Source organism: Struthio camelus, chromosome 3 (assembly GCF_040807025.1).
Source record: "Struthio camelus isolate bStrCam1 chromosome 3, bStrCam1.hap1, whole genome shotgun sequence".
Lineage (NCBI taxonomy): Eukaryota > Metazoa > Chordata > Aves > Struthioniformes > Struthionidae > Struthio > Struthio camelus.
The window spans coordinates 37,830,635-37,849,945 of record NC_090944.1 but is presented as its reverse complement, the minus strand read 5'-3'; the positions used below and the strand labels follow the sequence as shown (position 1 = coordinate 37,849,945).

At 36.5% G+C, this 19,311-nt stretch overlaps 1 protein-coding gene across 1 annotated transcript in view; it reads left to right on the top strand.

Annotated features, from left to right (window-relative positions):
* Positions 1 to 19,311, top strand: part of EYS (eyes shut homolog) — a 1,042,686-nt gene that overhangs the window by 761,604 nt on the left and 261,771 nt on the right. The window contains exon 37 of the mRNA XM_068937477.1: positions 10,702 to 10,814. Coding sequence (XP_068793578.1) covers positions 10,702 to 10,814 — 113 coding nt within the window. The remainder of the gene's footprint in view (positions 1 to 10,701; positions 10,815 to 19,311) is intronic.

The following is a 19,311-nucleotide window of genomic DNA, read 5'->3' as shown; positions in this document are numbered from 1 at the left end:
TTGTTGATCAGATGTACTTTGCTGTGATGGTACAAGCCTCAATTGGTGCAGAACATAGAAGAAGAAGGGTGCGTTCAGAGCCTTCTAAGTGCCAGGTTGCTGTACTGTTATTAATGATGTTTGTAATCTCTAGGAAGACTAAATAGAAAACTAACCATTGTAAGATTGGTAAGATGCTTGTTGCATGAATGTCTTCTCTTTTAGATATTATTGTAAAGCCTTTTAATAACCTTGACAGTTTTGTGATGGTTGGAAATTTGTTTCAACCAGAAGGCACGTGCTGGAGAAAGAATACAAAAGCTTTAGAAACCCAAGGAAGGGAAAGCGGCCCTCCCTGCTGTATTTACACCAAATAGCAGCCTGAGATAAGTTGAGAATAAAAATAAAAGAGGTAAGATTTAGTACTGAGAAAAAAAAAGCAGGTCATCACTGAGACCCAGAGCAGTGCTAGGGGGGAGGAGGAGGAGGAGGAGGGTAACACAGTTCTGAGACCTGGGACACAGGAGCAAGTAAGGAGGAAGTTTACAATCTGCCATATATGTTTAATTGTTTAAGTACTTGTTTTCATTTTTTTTCAGAAGAAGAACTTCCTGCTCCGGTTGTTAGAATAAGATCTGCTTTCTCCTGTAAATCATCTAATGTTTAAAGTGTTCAAGTGAATCTGACAGATTGGGGTACTCTGGCTTTCAGGGGACTTGTCAATTCCGAACAAAGTTTGTAAATGCTGTCGACAAGTACTTTCTGTGCCTGAAATCCAAATATGAGATAGTCGAGAGCAGATGTGTATTTTGACAAGTTGTACGTATTTGAGTCAGTGTGGGGGAAGATGGAACTGAGAGCCACACTAAAAGATGTCCCACAGAAGCCCACATCTCTAGCACTGAATAGGCAGAACAGGGACAGCTCTGGGGAAGCGCATATTGCCACAGGTCTCTTACGGCTGTGATTCTCAAAGCGTAGAAATTCAAACTAAAGCAAATAGTTGGGTTACTGAGTCCAGCTGCTGAGCTCACTCCTTTGCTGGATGTTATTGTTCCCTCAGAAGAGATGGCAAAACAAACCACGGCTCTGTTTCGCAGTTGTGCCAAGTTAACTGCCATCAATCTCAATCTTCAATACGATGAGTTATAAACGTACTTGCTATTCTGTTATGTTTGCCGCAGGGGCAGTAACAGCTAGCCAAAAACCAGTGCAGACGACAGCGGTTAGTAACCCCTCAGTTGTTTTATCCAGAACGGATAAAGGTTTTGAATTTTTGCTCACTGGTAGAGATTTATGTTTTTGGACTACAAGAATTTGTCTCATCTTACTTTAGTGAGAATATTAAATGCACCTTGGCTGTGTATGGATTCATTACCTTCTTCACACGTTGTGGTTGAAGTTTTTATGTGACCACTCTACTGTAAATACACCTGTGATCACATGCTTACATGTGACTAACATCTTAATGACCTTGGAGTTCGCATGTGCTCCCAAACACCTTGCTATATATATGTCAGGCAGCTCTTTGTTACCATGTTCCTAATGCTGCCATCCACCATAATACCTGGTCTCCAGCGGGCCCTATAGCTTATATATGTCACACTGTTAGTCTTAGGGTTCTTTAGGCCTTTGTTCCCCAAACATTCTTCAGAAAATCTAAAGGCTTAACAGCGTGGCACATCTCTGCTGAGGGGCCTAGTGTCCCAGCGGATACACTCCCTACATCTTGTGTGAGAAATGCTGTATCGTTATTTATTTACCTTGAAACCACTCTTGAAAAAGGCTGATCTACAACAATGAAATTATGGACTTAAAATATTAAAAAAAACAGACAATCCAGCCACAGATGTTTATAAAAGATGTATATGCTGTATATGTGTGGGCTTATAAGAAAGCCCACACTTAATCATAAACATTTATGAAGAAATTTCTTTCTGTCTCTCCCTTCTTCAGCTAAGATTCTTAGCCTTTATTAGAACCCTGACAAAATGAACCCTCACTGAATACCGTATACTTAAGGTTACATTCACTAAAGGGAAACCTATTTTGTTGGAACTTTTTAGCTCTTATAGCTATTTTTCCTCCTGAAGACCTCCACATGTTCCAGATAAATATACTCATTCTCCCAGAAATATATGGATTTCCTCCTTATGCAGAGTTTAGTATTAATATTAAATATTAATATTTAATTTTAATTCCTTTGATATGCAGATGCCTGTGTTTTAAATGTCTGTATTATCTCTTCATGTTCAGACAGAAGATGAACAACTCCTTATTTCCACCCCTCCCTCTTTTTTAAGTCAGCATCTATGATTCAGTATTAAGTGTTTCACTGAATCTTATTATACTTATTCATCTGCACATAAACACACACACTTGATACAAATATTTCTTGGGTTAAATGTAGGTCTGAGCTATTGGTTAGTGATTGGACAAGTACCAGAACTACAGAAGTTAACTGGACTGAACTGAAAAGTGGTTCAAGGTGATGGACTCCAAGCACCTTTCCTCTAATAAGCTGTAATACTGTGCGTTACATGAGTGCAGCACAGTATTCAATATATTTAACTTCAGCATCACTCTGAAATATGGAGGTAGTCTATTTTACAGGGAGATAAAATGATTTCCCTGGTTAGTTAATAGGGTCTATGCTAAGAAAAATAATCCTGTTTTTAAAAGCTCACTCTACTTGTTTTGACGATCTCAGGCCAGAATACTTTCCAGCTTCTTGATGGACAAGATACTGTATCCTATTAAGAAAGAACTAAAAATCATCAGTTCCAGTAGTTGAACTTATTAAGAATTCCAAGAGCAAGCACAATAAGTAGATCATGCCTGTATGCTTATAAGCAGAAACACTGAAAAAAGTTTACAAAAAGGCTAGACATTACTAGCTATAAAACTCGGGGATGTCTTTCCTTACTTCAGAATCTTTGTATCACTTCTGAAATGCAGCGTTGCATGTGCTTAACTGCAAGGCAGGAGTCACATTCAAAGATAATGACCTTGACCAAGGATGAACTTTCATAAAAATGATAAAGGAAATTCTCAGTGCCCTCGAATCATTCTGACTTACTGTCTTTAAAGCTCCTAATTAATCCTGTGTAGCTTAATGAACCGTTCTCAGCCAGAACAAAATGGCAGCAACATGGGAAATTGACACGGCGAAAGACTTAAGCCCAAATTTTACACTGCCAGTCAATTTAGATGAGAAAATAATGCAAGAGGAATGTGAACGTTGTGTGGTGAGTGAGCTCCGTCAGATTCTGGGACCAGGCAGCAAATCAGTCTGGTTCCCACTGAAAAGCAGAGCAATCCAAGGAATGTTTTTACCCATACTGGTCTGGTCACATATCCGATTTAAGAGTACATTCTCAGTTCTTTGAGCCACAGTGTAGGAGACTGAAAAGTGCATAACTTTTTTATTTCTCCTAGGAGGAGAACTGCCAGGCTAGCAAGTTTTGCAACCCCTGATTTGAGTTGCTAGAGCAAATAAGAAATGAGGAGCAGAAATGGTAACCTGTACTACCCTAGGTAGTCTGGGGATTTTTTTTCTGTCTTTTTTTATGCTTAATCATTCTTATTTAAAATAAATGTCATGTTATGGCCTCCATATCCATGGCAGCTATGATAAACACAGACTTAAGGTCATATTGATCAAATCATTAAAAATTTCAGGAGAAGCAGTGACTTGAAGGAATAATCTTGATTTAATGTTTAATTTATGTTAGGTATATCTGAAATAAAATGATTTGTGGACATTTGACTCCGAATCACACTTTCAGTATAAAATCATCTATCATATTACCATATCATATAAGATAATTGCTGATATCGTAATATATAAGTAAAACTTTTTTGTTACCCTTAAGTTTGTCTGCAGTGTTTCATGTTATGCCAAGTATCATTCAGCATGTAGGAGAGATTTTAGTTCCTCTGTGTTTTAACCTCTTAAGGCATACATTAAAAAAAAAAAACTATATCTGTTTCAGCAATACTTCTCAAAGAAAGGCCCACTTCTCTCTAGTTAGTGGTCATACAAATTAAGCAGAGTGACATTGGCCATTTTGCCTAAACCACTAGCATTAGAAAGGGTAAAGTCTACTTCTTCTGCCCGTCGTTTATTACCTGATATTAAAAAAAAAAATATATATATAATCAGATAGAACAAAAGCATTAACATTTTTGGTCAAAGTGTTGGCTGAGTGTCTCATGTTGTTTTTTAACAAATCCTGGAAAACTTGGTAGCTTGAGGAGACTTGGAAAAAATACATCCTACTAGTAGCATGTTGTCTTGAAAGCAGAAAAATTTCAGTGCTCATTAAATGGCCTACATAGGCAGAATACATTTCTGTTGCATTAAGCAGGTTCTGTTTGCGCACATGATTAGAAGAAGCTAAACAGGTAGTCTGTATACTTGTATCTTGTATTGTACTTAACTCAGTATCTATCCTAGGAGCATGGGTCATAGAATGACATTTCCTAAAGTACAAATTCTTCTCTTTTGGGAGGAAGAAAACTCCACAAGGAATTAGACTTTTTTGAAAGGAGATTATTTCTGTTTCTCTGATTGTTCTTTTAGTGCTCTGCAGGTGACACTGAAGTTCAGCTGCAGTAGGTTTAGAGAACATTAAAATTCAGCTGCAGTAGGTTTAGAGCAGATTAAAATTCAGAAGGTTGGTCGTATCTGTTGTTGTTTGGCAAGTCTGAGGAAGGTATTGAGTTGAGAATAGGACTTGCTTAATTTGAAAGTTCATTAAGACCGCTTTATACGATTCTAATCACTAACAAGAATCAGAACTACAGTAGAGAAACTGTTACCTTAAGGTTGATTTTTAAATGGAGTTAGGCATTTGTTTTCAAACTGTTTCTCATATTGTTAGTAAATATAAATAAAAGTATTATTACAGTATTCAAAAATGTGTAACTAGGCCATTTTGTTTATGGTTAAAATACGGCATTTTGATAAATCTCACAAAAGTTTGCGAAGAGTTCTGCAAATCAGATTCAAAAATTCGACATATTTCCAGGAATCATGAATACGTGAAAGATCAGTGAACAGTGTGTCTTGGTACACTGTAATATCTGTAGCAAGAATTTTTTCCATGTATAAAATTTATCCTGGGGGAGATAAATGAGGGAAGATTATACTATGCTTTATTTTGCATAAATGATATTTTTATTGTAGAAAGCTCTGATCATAGGTCAACATCTCATTATATTATATATGAATTTCTAGTGAAGAGACAATATGCAAACTAATTTCTGTAGGGACGATATTCTAGGTTAATACTACTTAATAGCAGGTCTAACTTGGGCTAATCGGTAAGAGATGGTAATAAATGATTTGACATATATGTGTGAACTTTACCTGCCAGGTAAGTACCTGTACTCATTTTTGTCAAGTGCGAAAGGCACTTAAAAAGCATGGTTACTATATGTCAAATATATCTGCTTGATTTCTAAATAGTGAGTTATATTAAAATAAATTTTTGGTGTTGCTGTGACCCTGAGATTTTCAAACAATTTAGGTATTAACGCATTTTTGTAAATGGGAGGGAAGCGAAATGCATATGCAATCTACACTTTAATAATCTAATCTGCTAATCACAAACTAGTTTCTATTCTCGAACATAGTAGAATAAAAGATGCTTACTTTTTTACTTATACTTACTTTTTTATTTACATCAACAGTCCTTATTCCTAAATATACTTAAATAGCTATGTATTTAGCATAGCACTCCAAAAGTAAGTGATTGTTTGACCAAAGTGTTTGTGATGTAGTTATGATTACAGCACAAAGAAGAGGCTTCTAATATTCCCTTAGCAGAAAGCATTACATTTAACCGATACAGATAACAATGTAAGAGAAATTATTGGGAGCTCAACTGGTAAGTTTGCTTAGGGGGGAAGGAAATCAAAGGAAATCAAATTGAACTATTCACTGATAACCGTGCTCGGGAGAATACGCAGATAAATGTTTATTCCTTAACCAAACTATTAATTTGCTGTTCAGTGTGCAATGTGGATCACAGGTTGGCTTGGTGAATTTTTCCCATATTAACTTAATAGCCTTGAATGAACTTAACTAGAAAAGTTAAAAGTAGCTGATGTAAACGCTGAAACTATATCGTATTGGATCTTTGTTTTTATCGGTTCCTTTTGTTGCTTGTTTGTTTGTTTCTTTGTTTTTACAGTCCCAAGAATGAGAGCTTTCCTTGAAAACTTGTACAGGGGTGAGGCTGAAACCGTTGTAACTAAAAGTTAGTAAAACGTTGCGAAAGGTTAATGGAGAGAAGAGGAGTGCTAAAATGATAGTTAACGTGTGCAATGTTACAACATCATTCAATATTTCAGGGTTTTGAGGCAGTTTTCCGGGTTCAGTATTGTTCCCATCTCTCTCTTAATGTTACTCTCCAGAAGTAACATTAAGCATGTAACTGTTTCTATCTTTGTTCATATTGAATTTATAACAGATCCTGCATCCTGTTAGTTTGGATATTATTTACTAATTATAAAAGGCAGGATAAAGGAACAACAAGCTCCCCTTATTAAAAAAAAAAAAAAAAAAAAAAGTAAAGTGAAATTTAATAGGGTAATACATAGTTAAAGATTACCAGGTATGATTTTCACAATAATGGTAGCAAAAGTAGACTGCCTAGTATCCCACTTGGCAATGTGTCGCGCTTAGGTCCTTGCCAAGGTAACTGGCGGGGGCGTGCGGGGGGGAGAGAGAGAGAGTCCACTGCCTGTAATGCCTATCAATTGCCTGTCAGTCATCATGGTATATCAAAGAAATGTTCTTCTTTCAATACTCTAAGCATAGCCTTGAGGAGGGGAGTATTCACACCAGCTAATTTTAGATGTCTGACTTAGAGCCCTGAATGAGGGTCTTGTCTCTTTCTAAGGTCCCGGAAGCCCCAGTGGAGTGTGATAAGACACGGTGGCGACCCAGAGGGCTCAGCTTCCCGAATCCAGCGCCTAACCTTAGCTACCTCTGGCTACCACCTTAAACATTTACATGGCGTTACAGAAGATTGTCGCGTTGTAGTAATGTATCTGTTTTAAAGTCTTAACTGTCCTTAAGCTTTTGCTGCTGAAGAAATAAAGAGTGGACTGTTAGGGAATTCCTTTGAATCCTTAGTTTGCGCTGGGAGGCCAATTGGTTTTGTTGCTGCTGTACCGCATGGTGCTGCGCGTTATGTTTCAGAGTGGTTGAGCAGCGCAGAGGGAAGCAATTTACCCTGTCGCGGCTGCTTCATCCCTGTATATGCTGGGCAGGAGTGATCTCTCCTTTCCTGAAAGAGCTGAGAGAAGCTTTTGGAAACAGCAGGCAGAAAACCTGTGGGAAGCGAGGAGACTCTGGGGCAGCTGTAAGAGCAACAGGGACTTTACTTGAAGCCTGGAAGTGACTCTCAGCCATCTCGTAGAGGTGGTCGTGAAAAGGGAGGTTTGCTTGGATCCCAGAAGCGGCTGTGTGCATCCTCAGTGCAGAATATTGACAGATTCACTGAACTAAAAAGCAAGACTAGAGGAGAGGACCCTCCCTGCAATGACAGAGGAGGGAGATAGGAGATTTATCTATTTAATCTACCTCACCCAGCATGTCAGAAAACTCTCTGTTTAAATGGTTGCCATGTTCCAATTTACTATTTTTAGTAAAAATATTTGCTATGTTTTAGTAAAGCCTAGTCTTAAAATCTTTCAGTCGTGCAAAATCTCTTTTTGCTTCAAAGAAAAGGGCAGGTGGTTTTACCTCGAGGCTCTGGACAGAGTAAGGTCCCATCACAGTACGAAATGTGTTTTTAGTCCCTGATAGGGAAGCAAACAAATATATAAGTGAGAGGTCGTCATTCTGTTTATTACCCTCAATAATAGGAGATAAGGAAGATTGTTTTGGAAAGTTCTCTTTACTTAAAAGGTGTTCAAATCCTATAAAACTGGACACAGACATAGAATTTTAGAAGATAATCTTTACTGGATCAGCAATTTTAAGGTCAGGGTCTTCATAATCCAAATGTACCATCTTTCTGCTTAATAGTTCTTCATAAATTAATCTTCCATTAATTTGACTATTTTCTGACCCCGTGTGCGCTTTGAGCATCCACAACATTCTGTGGCAGAGTTCCACAGTTTAATTTTAAATTGAATGAAAAGTACTCCTGTTTGCTTACTTTCATCCTGCCATTGATTTATGTCATTTCATGCCCTCTTGATCCTGTATTATGAGAAATTTAACAACTCTTTCTTTATTCACTTGTCTACATACTACGTGCTTCTAACCCCACTTCATGGTGTTTTTTTCTGGAGTAAATATTCCTGTCCTTTATAGTCGCTTGCTGTTCAGAAACCGTCTCAAACCCATCATCATCCTTACATACTTTGGAGTTCTTGCATGCTGTGAAATTCTACTATATCTCTTCTCATCTAGATTTTGTTTTTAATACCCTGAATAACTTATCAACAAACTCTGAGCCACTTGAGCACAAACTCTAATACAGATTGCTCAAGGACTAAGAGCTTTCCATATTGAGAAAGCTCACTATTTGTTCCCATTTTTCGCTTCTTCTATTTTAAGTGCTCTTCATTTATTGAAGCCTTTCCTTCTTTTCCTATGGCAACTGAGTTACTTTAGAATAGTTTATCATGGAAACTTTTGGAAATCAGAGACTATAACTGTCCAGGTATCCTTTTTCACATGCTCAGTGTTGCTCCTGTGAATTATGATTTCCCTTTTGAAAAGCTATCTCAACTATTCCCGATACGATATGTTCATCTATGCATCTATTGATTGTTCTTTAGTGTAATGTTTACTGATTTGTGTTGAATGAAACTTGGACTTACTGGTCTGTAGTTCATAGTGTGACCTTGCATCCTCTTCCTCTTTCCCAAATCGTAAAAAACAAAACAGAAAAAATCCATACCATCCGTTCCTGTGGTTTTGATGCATTTTGAAGTGATGACCATGTAAATAGCTAAGTAATTTCCTTTTGAACTTTTGGGCAAGCGCTATTTCGTCTTTAGATTTTGCTACTGTTCACTTTACACATTCATTCTAAAACCTGTTCTTGTGATATTTCAGTTTTAGACAGATCTCTAAACTATCTCTGCTAAAAAGGGATTTGTGATACCTTGGGGCATGGGAACCTCCAGAGACCCTCAATGTTAAATTTTGGTTTGGAGAGTTCATTTACGTTTTCTTCTAAAGCCTTATCTTTTTGAACACTCTTTTTGATCATCTGTTAGCCCTACAGTCTTTCGGGCAGACTTCCTGCTCCTGTTGTGTTTAAAAAAGGATTTAATACTGGTCAGTATGCTTTTAGCAAATCTTTCCTCAAACTCTTTTTTGTTTTTCTTTACCTGGCCTGCTGTTTTGGGTTTTTCCTTGCCAACGTTTATATTACTTTCATATATTATTTTCTTCATTTGGACGTGACATCAGCTTTTAAAGAATGTCTTAGCCATTACAAACTTTCTTAATCTTGCTATTTAAACATCATAGTCTTGTTTGGGCTCCAAAGTCTTTTTTCTTCTGATAGTTTATTTACATTTTCTGTGAACCTCTAATACTTTGTTTTAACTATTCATCTGTTTGTGTTTTACCATTTTGGATGTTCCTTTGAATTTGCTTTAAAAAAGCCCCTTTATTTTTATGTAGTGCTCCTCTATGAAATGATGACTGCACTTAATTTTTTTGTTTCTGCACATATTTAAACCTAGCTACTTTTTGATCAGTGTTATTGGCCTCTGCAGTGTTAAGGTTCATTCCAAGATTTGCTTTTTCTCCTGTGGGTTCATGGCCAGCAGTCATTTAGGTGCTTCAGGTCATACCCTTGCTTACCTATTACAGGAGTAACTGAAGTCTTCCACTGTTACTGTGTGTTTCTGCATAAATAGTCTCACAAATCCCCATTAGAATGTGTCAGTGACTTTTATCATTACAGTAGGTAGAACAGTCCTAGCAGTAATTTTTTCCTGTTTTGTCCTGATTTTTAAGTCTACAGACGTGAAATTTCTAATATAAACTGTGGACCCTCATCTGTTAAATGGCCCCAAGAACAGGTATGCATCATCTGGGGTGACCGGGAACAGCCGGTCCCAGTGAACCCAGTCCAGCGGTCCAGTGCATGAAGTCTCAGCTCCAACATTTTGGGTGGTTTGGTTATACATTTTAACACCTTGCAACATGCTGTGTCAGTATTATTTGTTTAGATGGCTAGATACACAGAACGATTTATTTTTCTGTGTTTACTCAATGCCTAGTGTGATTCCAATTCTTAGTTTGTCCTTAGGCAGCTTTGGAACATGATTAATAGTACTAAATATCTTTTAAGCGCGGGAATAGTAATTTTAAGTGTAGACCTTCCAGAGCTTCTTCCTCTGACATTCCTTACCTCTTATGTTCATCTGTAACAAATAAGTACCTGATTAAAGTTAGACAAGTCTACTTTGTTTTTGCTGGGTTGTCACTGTACCTGTGGGCTTGTCTGTATGTCAAAAAAAAAAGTTTATTTTTAAAAGTTAGCACTTCTATTTTTTTTCTATCATTTCTTTTTACATTCACAGTTATTTTATAGAATTTCACTATGGAAAAAATTGGAAACCAGGAGGGATCTTCAGAATTAGATCTGAAGTATGTTACAAATCTTTGGCAGAAACTTATGCTTTGTTATCTTTTAAAAAGAATTAAGAATTGTGTGTATTTTTCCTCTTTTGTAGATGCCTGGGCCTGTCTACAATTTCACCGGCTGTATAGGAGTCATAGAAATCAATAATGTGGGACCTTTCAACTTCTCTAATGCCATGGGCATAAATAATATCGACAATTGCAGGTAAACTACCCTCTGTGCCTTTTCAAATCAGAAGAAGCTGTTTGTGCTGATTTTTCTTTCTTCCTAAAATAGGGTGACCATTCTAGAGAATTTCAACAATGTTTATGGAAACACTAACTATACAGATGGATATTTTACTTTCTTTTATACTTCTTAAGCCTTTTCTGTATGGGAGACGCTTTTTGCAGAGTAGTTCAATTAAGCTTGACAGCTTATTTAGAGTGGGTTTTCACTCACTGGCTGCTGAAACAGTGTACTAAACAAGACAATCTTAAAATAAAATATAGGAGTGGGCAAAGTGAGGTGCTGTTTGTGTTTCTATTCATGCTTTTAGGATTTTCATTAATCTTGTAACAAGAGCTAGAGACTTGCCGCTGCTCATAGTATACATAAGTTTATGAAAACATCGGAAAACACTGCTTCTGAACATAAAAAAAAAACCCACTCGATTTCACTTTTGTATATTCGCAATGCTATTAATCATGCCCTGATTGAAATAAAAGGCTATACAGTGGCAGTAGCGTAGATTAGGATTCTATTCTGGCACATAAAATGTTTAAGCCATGAAGTGGAAACGAATCGAAAGTGGCAGTGATTTGTATTTGTGGATCATGATGTCTTTCAGAAGAAGAGAATGTGATTTTAGTTGTATTGTATATGTTCTCTAACCCTGGAGAATTTTCATAAGCCTTTTTATACATGACTTTAATTGTTTTGCCTAAGATTTATAGAATAGCTTAATTGATGTTTCTATTCCTAGCTAAACTGTATTTTAGAAAGCGCATCGTAATTAACTACAGCATTAAGTGAATATTCATAAGAATTGGACTGTGCCACTGGTCTCTTCATGGACTTGTACATATTACACTCAAATTTATGAAAGGAGTGTAAACATCCGACTTGGTAGTCAGTAAAGCAGCTGCCTCAAGTCCTAGGCATCTAAGCTTTTGTGCATAAAACTTACCCTGAGCACAGAGTTCTGCTTACATTCCTGCACAGAACTGTCACTATCTTTAGACAACTGTCTCAGTGTCTTCTCCTTGCCCAGATATGGCCAAGAGATTAATCTTTGCACCATTTGAGTTCCCTTAGGCATTTTGGTTGGTAGGTATACTCCAAGTGAGTTTAACAAGCACTGGTGGGTGTAAATTCTGTACAAATCTGGCCTCTTTTGTGATAAAACCCCAGCTAAAAGAGAAGAGATGACTCCACTCTTGCCTGTCACAGAGTTTTTTCCTAACTATCAAACAATGGTCTTCTCAAAAACGGGGTCACATGCTGTTGTGGACCTATGCCTCTGTGAAGAATGGAAATGAGAGCAAGTGAACAGGCTACTTCATCCTGTGATGCAGGTATTAATTTAGGAAAAAAGATCCTAGCTTCAAAGGCTAGTTACACATTAGAAATTAAGTAATCACTGGAAGGAAATAATAAACCTTCTCAGGTATCTCGTTTAGTTACTAGATTAGGCGGTCGTTCTCCATTTTTGCATAGGCATTAGAGCTTTGATCTCCCAAATCCTAGGTGAGATGAAGCTCTATTTTTTGAATTACTGGATAAAAGAGGGATTACTTGAAAACCAGCACTGTTACTATCTTCTGTACTTTTTTTTCATTCTGCAATGTAATCTTTTCTCTAAGGTAGGTGTCTATGTCTTTGGTTTTTATCACACCACTCTCTCACCAGTGTTTCCTTTGGCAGGTTTATGTAACCTATGAGAACCATGAGACCAATGAGATCTGCTTCATCCAATCTGTGTATGCTACTGTAGATGGGAAGGAGAAAGCTTTGAGGCAAAATTGACTTAGTTCCTTTTTTAAACTTTAATTTACTTTAGGATGTTACATTATCTGTTATAATCTATACAATTATATGCCAAGATTTATTGCATTTTGTATTGATTTTGATATTTCCCTCCATTTTTAATCAATTAGCAATTTAATCAATTAGAAATACGGTTGATGCTATATAATATTGACAATAAAGATTGCTTAAACATTGAGTTAGAACTCCGTGATTACACTCTGGGGCTGTTTTCTTGCAAATGCTTGTCATGTAGGTGTAACTACTTAGGTAAGTAAAATGACATCCTAGTTTGTATAGATTAACCTTGAAAATAGTCTGATGCATAAAAGGATGTTGGAAAGGATTTTAGACCTCCTCAATCTCAACTGTCCTGAGTAACATATTCCTTTTCCCTCTTTGCTCTGCTTCCCAGAAAATGTCCATAAAGCCTAACTGCCAGGCTCCTTGGGAAGGCATGTTTGTCTTGAGGAGGAAGGAGCAAGCGCTTGAAGAAAGTTGCTTAAATAAGGCAGCATGGGATTACATATGTTACAGATAGGGGAAGCTGGTAAATGCTAGAAGGCCTGGTGTACTTATGCAAGGGTTAGCAGAATTCATATGGTACCGTTGATGCAATGGTGCTACACTTTAAGCTGTCTGGCAATTCCAGAGTAATCTACGATGTGGATATAGATAAAGCACTCCAAAAAGTTTCTCCCAGTGAAGCTCTTTTTATGCCCATAAGAACATCAGTGCATTTATCTTCCAGTAGCACTGTGTATTTATGTTCTCTCGCTTGTAATTTTTCTTTAATTAATCTTCTTCCTATCATCACCTTTTTCTAGATTTTTACTCTTTTCAAATGCCTCTGCTTTTGTGTATTAAGCCTTACTCAAGTGTCTGACTAATACCATTCATTTAACTTGCGTTTACTTCTTGGCAGCCCCAGCAGCATGGATTACTTTTATTATTGTGGTTTAGAAGGTCAGCCAAAGGGAGACATGCAAAAACTTCTTAAAGTGCGTGGGTTTGTGAGTAAATTTTAAGTTTATGAATCTTTAATAGGTTTGAAATTTGCTCAGATGTGTTCTACCATTTTTTTAAATGCATCTATTTGAATTTTAAAATACCAAAAGGATGAGCTAATATGTGCATTGAATATAGAGAACTTTCAAAAACAAATTTTAGATACAGTTCATTAACCTTTTCAAAACTATTGGCATCGTTACTTCAGGACAATTCAATATCTTTCAAAGCACATTATTTACTCTGTGTTGCTTATATCTGAGATTAATGCAATACAGGTTGCTATTTAAATTTTTCTGAAAATTAAGAGGTTAAAAATATAAAGCTATAATACTAATTACCCTGGCATATGTATCTTACTATCTGCTGTCTAAAATTCCTGAAATCCATAGGGCAAGAATGCTATTTGTTCCTCTAGCATTCAGATTTGTAATGCAAATATCGTATGCTGCAACAGAGGGAGCATTATTTTAGCTCAGCAGAACTAAATGGGAGATGGGGACAATGTGTTGATTGCTTTTCATGTAATTTAGGAACAAGGTGATGCCTAAGTTGAAGAGTGGAGTCGGTACTGGGCAATAGGATGAGATCGGGGACCTAAAACTTGCAATAACTCTCAGGATTCTGAAAGTTTCAAGACTTGTTGGCATGCTCAGAGGCACTGAGGTTTCAAGAGTGAGGCTTTAGCTCAGTGAGTCTAGAAGATCACTGCCCAGATCCTTCAGCTAAGCATATGCATCAATACAGCACAGTGACAGCTGTCATTCCAATAAACGGGTATCAGTGAAAGCGTTGGAGGTGGTGCAGATCAGTTCTGTATGTAGTAGATGAATGAGGAGATCACATGCCCAAGGACAGACAGATTTGTATTCCTTCTCGATCTGAGGGTATTTGGACCTTTTTCCACAACTTAGAAAGGAATGCAGAGCCTTGGGGCTAGAGTGAGAAACCAGAACTGTGGTTTGACGTCTCAAATGGAAGACAGCAGACCTGAGTTCTCCTTTCTACTCCTCAAATTACATAATTTATTAGAGAATGAAAAGTGCTATTTTATCTTCTGAAAGAGTTCTGGAAACGAGTTTTGATTTTCCAATAGAGGAGGCAATGGAATAAGAGAAGGGCAGAAAGTTGGAGCTGTAATACTATGGAGTAGAGCTAGGGGACTTCTCCTGTTCTCACGGGCTGCAAAATGTAGGGTCGTTTTACTACAGTGCAGGAAGGAATGAGTTTACCAAACAGTTTGGTCCTGCAGAGCCTTTCTCTTCAGCAAAGTTCTGGACTGGGGTTGAACAGCTGCCAGAGACCCAGTTAAGGAGTATTAATGAGGATTGGCAGGACTAGGTTTATGGATTATTCTGAGGTTGCCTTTCAATACAGGCATACCTTTGATTTTGATCATCATAGTATCGTAAGATGGGTACTATGGTCCTTCTGCTCTTACAAAGTCCTCAAGTAATCTGCAGACTACTTGCGTCTCTTGCAGTCCTGTAGTGCAAACTCCTCTTCCATCTTTCTGTGGCACAGAAAGAAGAAAGGGAAGGTGGGAGCTTGTTGTTGACACAGTCTGTTTAAGCCTTCAGTTCACAGATATGCTACAGCACGTGACACTGTAGGGAGAAAACAACAGGATGCATGTACTGTACTGAGGGCTCATCAGAGCTTCCTGCCATGAGAGGTACCCAAAGTGGAATGTAGGAAATTGCAGAGTAATGGCTGTCTGGTATAGGCTGGAAAATGAGCTTAAGCTTGACTCTCAGTGCAGATATGCAGCAACAAAAGTCCTCTGAGCTATGTTGCTTTTGCTTTCAGAAAGTGTTGTAATAGAACCATATCAATTAGTAAAGGTCAGCCTCCAAAAGATAGTTTTCTAGAATTGCTCTAGAATATATACTTATCTAAATCTTATCAAGCTTTATTTTAAGATATAAAGGTTCTCCATTTCTGAAAACATTACTGTAATAGAATTTCTGGAAAAATTAATATCACTTTCAGGTAGAGCTTCATTGATATATATATATATATATTCATTGATATATATATATATATATCAATATATTTGAACCCCAGTATTAAAAGCTGATATTTACTGCACCTCACTTTTGGTTTAATATCTGGGAGCTAGGACAGCTTTATATTCCTGTAAGAGTTCACTGCAGGTACTAAATTCAAAGGTTCCAAACACATGATATATATATAAAATATGTGTATATGTGTGTGTGTGTGTACATACACACCTATACATATGTGTGTGTGTGTATATATATATATGTGTGTGTATATATATATATACAAAATCTGAAAGATTGATAATTTTTGATGATGTCTGTCTTGACCTTACTTATCTTTCTGTAACTTTAGACATGTACATTATGCCAAAAGAGGATTGTTTCTTAATTCTGTCAACAGATTTCTGGGGCAGCCACTATCTCTTAGTGTGCCTGTAATGTCCAAGTATAAGGAGATCTTGATTTCTGTCAGAATTGCTAAGTACCTGCATGTTGGTGAATAAGATAAGAATTAAAGGATACCATATGTGTATACATATACAAATACACACACACGTATATAATATGTGTGTTTGTGTGTATATATACATGTATGTATGTGCATAGGTATATCTCCAAGCTGTGATTTGTTCTTGTTTTAAAAAATTCCTAAGTGGGACAAAGCGATCAGAGACCAACAAAATTGCTGTTTATTGTTTTCCTAAAAGGAAGTTATTGATGGATGTAAATGTACAAGGCAGATTTTGCATTGACAGACAGGTACTAATAAGCTTAGTTTTTCATTACTGCTTATAGGACAGGCTTTTTTTTTTTTAAGATTTTATTTTGCTGTTAATTTATCTTAAGCTGTTTTTCCCAGTCTGAAATTGAGCTTCATCTCAACAAAGACTCTGATTGCTATTTGCATTCTGGAAAGAGGCTCTTGAATGTGCATTACCCAAGTTCCATTCCATCAAGAGGATTGATGATTTTCCTAATGCATGGCAATTTTCTCAGGAGCTATGCAATATATTTTGGAGATCTCTACATGTTTTCAGTAAGCCCGCAGTTATCCATTTTCCAACAAGGTCTAACTCCCCTTCCTTATCTGTAAGTACTCCTCCTTCCATTCTGTAGTTTTCTGTGATATTTTTCAAAACATCACAGCAGATCTTTAACAGCTCTGTAAAATTCAATTTCCCATACAATTTTTCATCATGTTACCTCCTCTATGGTACTTCCTGCTTTTTAAGAATATTATAAAACTTCACAACTCAAGGCATCTGAGATTTTTGAGTTCTTTCTTCATAATGAATCAATACTTTGGAAAGGGGAAAGCTGATTCTGCTAAAAGTTATTTTTCCCCATTAATGAAAGTGAAACAATTACCATTTCAACCTGGACATGGCAAAGCACTGTAGTGGTGTATACTATGCTTTAGAATTCATAGTAAGAGTTCATGCAACACTCAGGTGAGGTTAAAGGGCTTCCTGACATGAGTGCATCTGAGCTGAAGAAGTTAAATTCGAACAAATGTACAAGCTGGTCCAGAACTGAAGTGGGAATCATAGAGTTGGTTTTAAATCTAATTTTTTCTGTCTATATACATCTTAGTTTATGAATAAATGCACAGTGCTGAGAAGCATTGAGCTTCTCGTATATGTGAAAGAGATATTATTCAGACTTTAAGTTAAATTCTTATATCTCAGCACAGACGTTTATGCTTGTATTTTCCCATTAGCAGTTTGGAGCTATGTGCTTAATTCTGAAACAGCAAAAAAAAAAAAAAAAAAAAAAAAAAGAATATATAGTACTCTTGTGCAGTGGAAGAAAGTAAGTCAGTGAGTAATTTTGGTGTCACTTAGTTTTATCCATTTACCAGGTTTTCTGTGGATAATAGGCAGATTAGACTGGCATGTTTCTTAAGTGCAATATTGAAGATGAAGCTTCAGAAATACCGTTCATTTATATTCTTCACATATATGATGCTTGATGATATGTTAATAGCAATTCTATGTAATTTTAATATAGAGCATGATAACAAGTATTTGTTCTTCTTTATGCATTTTTGTTGCTTCTTTTATCTCTCATCTCTTGTTTTTGCTGGCTGATAACATTTTCTGTGCATTCCTAATTGCCTCTTCCTTCTTTTCCAGTGCCTGATTTGCTTTTATATACTTTCATCCTCTTTGCTTGATTTGTCCTTTTTTGATTTCCCTCATCTTTTATTACACTTGTTTTCAATGTGATTTTTTCCTTTGTGGCTTTTGCTCTCCTGTGCAATCTCTTTTCTGCTGTGTGTGTATATATATTCTGTTTTTTTCTTTCACCATTTTTACCTCCTTTGGCATACCTGTTTAGGTGATGACTTTTCAGTGATACCGACTTAATGTTAAAAAAAGAAAAAAAAAGAAAAAGTGACAGTGCTAATCTTTCCTACTGTTATAAATCCTCAAAATCACTGTGAATTGCTGTGTAAGCCTTTTGCTCAGTCTTTTGAAGTGTTCTGAGGGAATTGTTTGTGATAGATTTTAGACAAATCCCTGTGCTAAATATATACAGGTGAGTAATGTCTATTTGCAAATATTACATTTCTCTCCCTGTTTCTGGAAGAGGTTGCCTCTCATCAGCATACCACAAAACTAAAACTGAATTTCTTTTTCATATTCTTTGTTTCTGCAGGTATTTTCTGAACTTTTATATTGTTCTGAACTTCAATAACGAGAAAAAAATACAAAGGGCAATAGTCAGTTTTGTTAAATACAGTAACCCTCCACATTATGCATGTGTGTTGCTGGTAAATAAACTATTTCCATAAAACTACCTTTTCCGTATACAGATGATAAAAAAATACAAAGCACGTGTGTCAGGTGACCAAATTATGAATAGTCACATAAGAGCTCAGCTACCAAATCCCAAAGTCACTTTGGCTTTTAGCCTAACAGGTACGTGAAGAATAAAAGCCTCTTACAGTAGAAAAAATATTTCTTATTTTCTTCTGTTCATTTAAAACTTGCAGATGGGTCCAAGGTTGGTCTGACAGAATTCTACTTTAAGGAGATTTCCATATAAAACTGGGTCTTAAATTTATTATGAACAGTGGTTCAAAAAGCAATCTGTATACAACAGGAAGAATTGCCTGAAAGCAATCAACTAGTAAAAGAAATTATCTTGCGTGGTTTCCTTATTGGACTACAGTCTCACGCTGAGCTTTAGTGCAACATTTGATGTCATTCCAATTACAGAAATATAGAAATAGAGAAAAAATTGTTTTGTTATGTACTCACAAATAATTAAACTTCACAGCAGATTTCCATGATTTCCAGGTAATGTGCTGAGAGTGCCTCGTAATGGATATGTAGTTGCTCTCATTATTTTGCCAGACAGTATTGTGAGAAGAGACGCTTCTTAGAATAAGTAAGAATAAGAGTCACACTGAAAGGAAGAATTTGCCTACTGAAAGGTTGAATCAGTATAAGACTTTCTTATAGCTTTTTGTTATCTTTGAGATTCACTTTTGAAATTCATAGAGAAGTAATAAGAAATCGTAAGAGTTGCCCTCAGCTGATAAAGCCAGAATGACAAGAGAAAAGTTCAGAAGTTCAGCTTTATTCTGTCCAGCAGTTATATGCTGAGATTCATTGTATGTCCTTCACTGTGTCAGTGAATAGATTGGTGGACTTCATGACTTAAAACGAATT